This window comes from Borostomias antarcticus (assembly GCF_949987555.1).
Source record: "Borostomias antarcticus genome assembly, chromosome: 11".
Classification (NCBI taxonomy): Eukaryota; Metazoa; Chordata; class Actinopteri; order Stomiiformes; family Stomiidae; genus Borostomias; species Borostomias antarcticus.
In genome coordinates this window covers 23,147,472-23,154,971 of record NC_140244.1, presented here as the reverse complement: position 1 = coordinate 23,154,971, position 7,500 = coordinate 23,147,472, and the positions used below count along the sequence as shown (strand labels likewise).

The 7,500-nt window shown below is 42.3% G+C and overlaps 2 protein-coding genes across 2 annotated transcripts in view; both read right to left on the bottom strand.

Moving 5' to 3' along the window:
- plcg1 (phospholipase C, gamma 1) overlaps nt 1-5,276 on the bottom strand; it is a 41,474-nt gene extending 36,198 nt beyond the window's left edge. Inside the window, exons 1-2 of the mRNA XM_084445670.1 lie at nt 5,056-5,276; nt 3,987-4,274 (exon numbers count right to left, since the gene is read on the bottom strand). Coding sequence (XP_084301796.1) covers nt 3,987-4,203 — 217 coding nt within the window. The 5' untranslated portion in view covers nt 4,204-4,274; nt 5,056-5,276. The remainder of the gene's footprint in view (nt 1-3,986; nt 4,275-5,055) is intronic.
- A 1,375-nt stretch (nt 5,277-6,651) lies between these two features.
- top1b (DNA topoisomerase Ib) overlaps nt 6,652-7,500 on the bottom strand; it is a 23,520-nt gene continuing 22,671 nt past the window's right edge. Inside the window, exon 21 of the mRNA XM_084446013.1 lies at nt 6,652-7,500. This exon is cut by the window's right edge and continues 686 nt beyond it. The gene's annotated coding sequence lies outside the window, so the exon portion shown is untranslated.

The following is a 7,500-nucleotide window of genomic DNA, read 5'->3' as shown; positions in this document are numbered from 1 at the left end:
ACATAATCGTGATTATTTTGTTGAACCGCAATTATGCATTTTTCACAAAGAACAAAGTTTAGACGGAGCACTAGAGTGTAGCATATTTCATAACAGCTGCAGTTCCGGACAGTGGGTGTTGTGTGTGATGGCTTCTAGAAGCAAGCTAGCTAACTAATGTAGCAAGTAACCAAACCAAAGGCCTGCAAAGGTCTGGGAGCACGCTGGGACTCAACCATCCTCTCTGCTCAGGTTTCTCTCTCTCTCTCTCTCTCTCTCTCTCTCTCTCTCTCTCTCTCTCTCTCTCTCTCTCTCTCTCTCTCTCTCTCTCACTCACTCACTCACTCACACACACACACACTCCCCCCCCCCCCCCCCCCCCAAAAAAAAAAAATCACTAAAAGTCAATCATATTGTACATCGCGATTATTTCTGAGACAATTAATTGTTTCTCAATGTGTAATGGTTACAGCCGTAGTACCCACTACCCAGTACTGTCACCTCTCAGCAAGGTCTCCGGGGCTTTCTGTGAGTTTGCATGTTCTCCCCGTGTTCGCCAGGGTTTCCTCCCAAAAGAACCGAATACGAAAAACACGCAGAAGAACAGTTGCTCTTCAATCCGGTCCCTGACCAAGACCTGGACTGAGAACTTGGACGTGGTCCCCTGCCCGCTGCTGAGAAATGCAGGGAGAGATTTCCACCAGCGACCCCCGAAGTTGCATGTATTTGTGTTGTATGCAACGTCACTGCTCACTGTGTAATGTGTCTGTCACTGTGTGTGTGGCCAATTAACCCCTCCTCCCCCCTGTCCTGTAATAATTTACCTACCCTGACCATGAACGACCCGACTCATGGATTGTGCAACCTAACGTTTAAGGCCGTTTTAGCGTTTTTACAGCATTATATCATAATACTAAAAGGATACATCTTTAGGCAATAAAATACATGAATAGTTGTTCCATTTCAATTCGTTGTGAAGTTGCTCACAGCGCACTCAACGGAACGCCTGTGATTGGTCAACACAGCCTAACGCACGCAACGCAAACCTCTGTGATTTGTAGCGCCCACATGCTGAGCTGAGCTGCGTAAAACCAGGAACTCTTGTTTTTTAATGCCGGCCTTTCGCGATTAGCATTGGATGTCAAAATCGCAATAATCATGTAATGCACAGTTAATTGTGCAGCCCTACTACACACTAAAGAGTAGTCTCTTGGAGTGTGGCTTACCAGATCCAGTAGCAAAGTAATTGAATGTATCAGGAATTGAAGTGACCCTTTAAGACCTGAATGGATTACACATTTGGGAGCAGTAGCTACCATGTCCTCTCACTTTAAACTGGCATCGCTAGCAATGCTAACAAGCCTCTACTGGAACTTTCTTAATTGGTTATATGTGGGTTTAAAGATGTCTGGCTTCATCGGGAGTCTAAGTGAGTACAATATTACATAGCATGTTTGTAACTATTCCTTTGTAGTGATAGAGCTCACTGTACTCTGCTGCAAACAACCACGCTATGCTAGTTACGGAGAGATATTGAATCTCAATCCATTTAGAGACACCTCCAGCTGCCCCTCTTGTGCGCATCTTCAGCGAACTGCAGTCTGCGCATCGCTGTGCATCAAGACCAACCAAACACAACAGAGAAAGCCGATAATGTTGCCACAAGCAGCTTACCTCCCAAAAACACATATCTATAATGACTCCTCGTTTTTTGTCATTTGGACAGTGTGTGCAGTCTTTTTTTTGTGCCAAATGTCAAACCACAAAGAGGCCTATTTTAGGATAGTGTGGTAACAGTGAATATACAGTTTACAGATTATATCTAGATATCTGATATCAAGGCTTTTTTAGGTTGAGGGATATTCTTTTCAAGTCTCTACTTTTACATGATGCTGTATGACAATGGCTTACTAACAAGTCTAGATCTGTAAAGAGCTTGGTGTAAGCAGAAAGTAGCCTTAGCACAGCAGAAAACGGGCCTTAAGAATGTGCACACTGGCTAGGATTTAACCCAGCAGCCTCCCTGCAGGAACACAATGCAGGCTGCGTTCATGCTAGAGGACAACACGGTTTAAATGGAGCACTGATGTTCTGGAAAGATTTGTAGGAAAAGTTTAAATAACATACAAATCTCAAGTTCTGATTCTGCAGACCAGCCTGTGATATCTACACGTGCTCAACAGAGTGGTGACATCACAGTGAGCTCCTACTACAGGACAGAAACAGTGGGATGCACTCTAATTAAACTTAAAATGTAAATTGTGTACCTGCAATGTACATGTAACTGAGCACATCACAGAGCCGGCAGCAACATTTGTGATTGTACACTGTAGTTTACATGTGACCGGACGAATAAAGATCTGAGTCTCTCTACAGAGTAATAAACCCGCCCAATATCACAGAAAATATTTAGCCTACATTATTGTTGTTTACACCTCTGTAAACACTTGACACTTCAAAGTGACATCCTAACACGTGGGAGAACAGGAATGGCGACTTCTGTGACAATGTGGCAAAAACATGAATAAACCTATTACAAAGAAGCTCATTCATAAAAATAAAAAAATAAAAAGTCCACTGCTCTGCTTTTAAACGTCCCACCTGGGAGCACTAAGCAGTCAAATGGCCTATTATAACGTATTATACCATGATCAGGAAAACATTATTATGCCTACAACATTTCTAAAGGTACTTAAGACAAGTGTGTCTTTTCTTTTCTACTTTTGTGGGCCAATACCTCAAAACATAAATATAGTAGACATACATTTAGCCTATGTCTAGTAAAAAGTCAGTGTGTAAATAATAAGTGTCACTGTAAATAAATACACATCCGTCAAATAGAGAGACCATTCAAAAATATAACATGACTCTGGTGAACTCTTCCTCTTTAAAGCAAACATAAATAAATTCACAGGCTACTGGACTAAATATTAGGCTACATACGGATAATTCCTGCTCTCAGGAAAGAAGTATTCTGCTGCCTATTGTTGATTAACAATAAGGCTGAATACAGACCCTCTTAACAACTGATCCTACAATTCCAGTAAAGCCGATACTGTGCTATTTCTGTAGCCTACATAAACGAGCCGTCTTCGCCAATATCACCTCTCTGTAAGTGGGCCTATCAAATGACAGATGACCTCAGTTGCTGCTATGGATATTAGGTCTATCTATCCACTCACAGTAACGGATCTTTATCCCGTATAAAAGAGACACACACAAAAACGTTGGCCGAGAATCTTTCCGTGTTTCCGAGCCTCTCTGCGGCATCCGGAGCAGAGTGCAGCTGCTCGACGCATCCTGCTCCCCGGGAGACAGGCGAGGCCTCGTGGGTCGCAGTCGAACACAATGTTCTGGAGGATTAACGCTAAAGCGCAGACATGTACATCACATAGGCCAATTGTCTATAAAACCACATCGCATGATACTTCCTCCGAAACATTGAGCTTTCTCTCCACTGTCTTTCCCACAATGAATTCAAAGCTGTGACCGTGTAGGCTATTTCTCAGCTTGTAGCCTATAGGAATAGGCACAACTAAGTGACGCTGCAAGATTCAGCTGAATGCAGTTCAAATGTCAGTTTCCTACAAGCTTTGTCATTTATGCTCCACTTTATGATAGGTAAACAGACCAGTCTCTTCTCTGGAACCTGTTTGATGTGCAATAGTGACGTAGGCTACACGTGTGTGAGAGCACAGAGATGGCACTCTATCTGTGTGTGTGTGTGTGAGAGAGAGAGAGAGAGAGAGAGAGAGAGAGAGAGAGAGAGAGAGAGAGAGAGAGAGCGCGTGCGGTGTCTGCAGTGTAAACTAATCCAGCTAGATGTTGTAATCATTATAATAGGCATGGGAATATCCTGCCCAATTATTTGAGAAACATGCAACTAAAACTAGCCTATGCCCTATAATCTGATTAATCCTATAAACTGACGATGGCAGTAAAGTGAGGTGAATTAACCCATCTAGGCTAGACTACCCAATTTGTAAGGTGTGAAAGGCCATACTCACTCTCCCCCTCTATTTTATCAGTGCCCCGGGTCCAGATAATTGTCCTCGTCTCCAACTTGACTTGGAATGTCCTTCTTTCTGGTTTCTGGGACCTTTTCGAGTTAAACAGCGTTAACACTGTCCCCAACTCCAAATCTCGGTAAAGATTGTTCATCTCGGTGTCGTTCTCTATCCACGGAACGGGTCCGTTGGAAAAGAATCCTGTGGTTCCAGCCATGTCCACTTCCCGCGTTTGTTGTCGCTTTCCTTTCAGGAGAATTTACACGAGCCAGTGCTTGACAGGGATACCTTCAGGAGAAGAGAGGGGAAACTCGTGAAACACTACTGTAGGCTACACCCCTCCAGGAGTTTTAGTATTGATGCATTTTCAGATTCCTACACACATATGTAGCCCATGCAAGGAACATATGCTAAATGTGCTAGTCTGTTACATACAAACAACGTAGGCCTACTGTATCTGTTGATATATGGTTCGTGCAGTCAGAAGGCCTACATTTCTCTTATTTTCTGTTGTCCCAAAACGACATTGCCATGTTCTCGGATAGCCTACCTAGAACCAGGCCTACAGGTGATGGACAGCTGCACCCTGCATGATGCGGGCTGATCAAACACAAGTCTACGGTCAAACAAACGGTTTAGAGAACTTTTCTCATTAAGACGATATGTGAAAAATCCACAGATTAACTATAGACCTTGGCACATTCAGTGGGTGAGATAGTTCAGACAGATGTTTCGCTAAGCTCTGTAGGCTATGACAAATCATTCCTCCCCAAGCTTCAAAGTTTCCGTGTCCCAATTTTCTCCTCCTTTTGTTGCAGGCTAATAATCACCTGATAGGTTACAACATGTAACACTTGCTCCGAAAGAAATTGAGTGAATTCACTGTGACAATAATGTCTGTGTCTACATTTTTCTAAGGCGATAGGGTGCTGGGCAGTTAGCCTATGCGTTAGGCTAGTCATGGAAGTATGGCTGATTTCCCCACCGACAAAACCAGGTAGCCTAGCAAAGCTTCACATGTTGTTTTTGTCGCCTTTATCGTAGCTTACACACATCCTTCCCGTCTTACCGTCTGAAAACTTAACTGGAACAAGCGAGCTGTACACCAAGAGCCGAACAACGGGGAGTATGTCGCCGCAATCTCGGCGACCGCATCTCCGACGGCCCAACTTGTCCTCCAGTCTTCCCCCTTTTTTCCTGATTATATCATCGCAGGCCTGAGAGGATGCATTCCAGTCCAGAGCAGAAAGATCCCCTTTTCCCTTCGAGTCCGGTAACAGTCATCCATCGAAGGAGAGAGCCATATGCAAGTTTGTCGGTCTCTCAGCCAGGCTGCCTCTGCTCGGGCCCTTCCCCCATCCGGCCCCTCCGCACAACAAAGCCTCGGATAGATCGGCCTCTTAAAGATACAGCAACTTTCCACATAGCCGGCTCGCTTCATAATTAGCCGTTTCCCCAAAGTAACTAACCATAGTTAATTGCACCGATGATTGCGCGAATGTAGTATGTGAAAACTCGTTTTTTTATATCTTATTTTTCCTTTTTTTCCTTTTTTTTTAATTTTAAGTAAGGCTAGATGTGAACACTGAAATAGAGCCTCAGGTTTGGGCCATGAGAGCATTACTCCAAACCTCTCCACTGCTCTATGGCACATCCATGTGTCCTTAAACTAGGTGCCCAAATTGCTGTATAGGCTAGGCCTACTCCCAAGTATAATATAGCCTGCATGCCTAAGTGGTAGGTATGGGATTATGGATCCCTCCCAAAGGGAATAGCACAGGTCTGGCTTGACCATTTGCGTGATGGGGTTTTGAAGTGGACACTTGAAATATTTGCACAAGTTGGATTTAAATACACAAATCACAGATTCTGATTCTGCAGTCTTTCATGATATCTAGACTACAGCATGATGAGCTGTAGTCTCCCTCTCTCTCTCTGCAGAGTAAGCCCACCACAATATCATAGAAAATATTTACATTCTTTGTTGTTCATACCTCTGTAAACTTCAAACTCACATGTGCTGACACGTGGGAGAATAGGAAAGGCTGTTTCTGTGACAGTTTTTCAAGTGCATGCAGAAACTTAACTGGTTATCAAAACACAAGAAGGTCATTCATAGAAAAGTCAGCTGTTGTCCTTTAAATTTGCCACCTGTGTTCACCAAGTTCTGCCAATTCGTTATGATAGCAGTTAAGGGAAATATATTAATACAATATTTCCAAACTAACTTCTATTCTAGTAGACGTACACCTTAACACACAAATATGTGGTAGCAGCCCTAGGTCTAGTATGAAGTCGGTGCATAACAGCACTGTAAATACACAGCCAGTCAAAACATAGGGTCCTTAGGAGTGGCCATTCAAAAGTTAGTCAACATGACCCTCAGAACTCATGTCATCATCGGATAGGACCCCCAAAAAATCAGATTTCATCAGTCAGCAGAGGAATGTTATAAATAGAGCACTATGAGTGGCTTAGTGTAGCCTACCTATCTTGCATTTCCATATTGATTACAAGGTTACAACGTTTCCATATAGATTACAAGGTTACAAAAATGATTTGGGCTTTATTTGGATTGATTGTACGTTGACCAACAAGCTGGAAAGGTTGAGGTAACTAATACACAAAGAAAGCTGAGAGGATGGCTCAGTCAGCACAAACATGACCTCACCCTCAGTCAGATAATTGAGAATTAGATTGCGACCCCGACCCTGACTGGAGACTGTTCATTATCTGACAATATTACATTTCTCATTGTATACTTGGGAGCTGGAGCCTGCTCATAGATCATGGTCTATCTTGGTCATGACTTCATTTTTCATTAGACAGTGAAGAGAGATCTACCCTCACTGAGAGATCAGTTGAAAGTTGTTTATTCTAAAATCTACAAAGCCAAACAATAAGCAAACAACAAAAGCTGACTGTCTGAATATGATGTTTAAAGGATTAATGGCTACAAATATTTAATACTAAAGTAAGTGCGATTGGAAACAGTTCATAATTCACATTTTGAAAATAATATCAGAGAAGACAGTGCTTCCTCATTCTTTACACAGGTACAAAAAAAGTAAACACAATAAAATGAAAGATTTTGATGCATGTTTTTTGGCAAAATCCATATCCCTCACACATGATCTTTTTGTAAGAACTATCTACAGTATAGCTCCTACACAAAACAGTACATTGAAACGAAGCCATTTCTTCAAGTAACATTGTGGAATGGTTTTCATTCTGAAAATCTTAAATGAAAAGACTTAAACACAAAATAGCAAAGACACATAGGCAGCTGTATTGACCTTGATAAGATTACTCATCTTAGAAAACATTGAGTAACATGTTTACCATTATGTACTGAATAGATACATGAAATATATACATCCCTGAAATAAACAGTGAAATGAGAGACCATGAAAGTCACATTCTGTGTGCTAAAAGTACATGAGCATAGTGCTAGGTTTCCTCCTTCTGCTTCTACTGTCATGTTTACTATCGAGCTCATCAGACAGCTGTCATA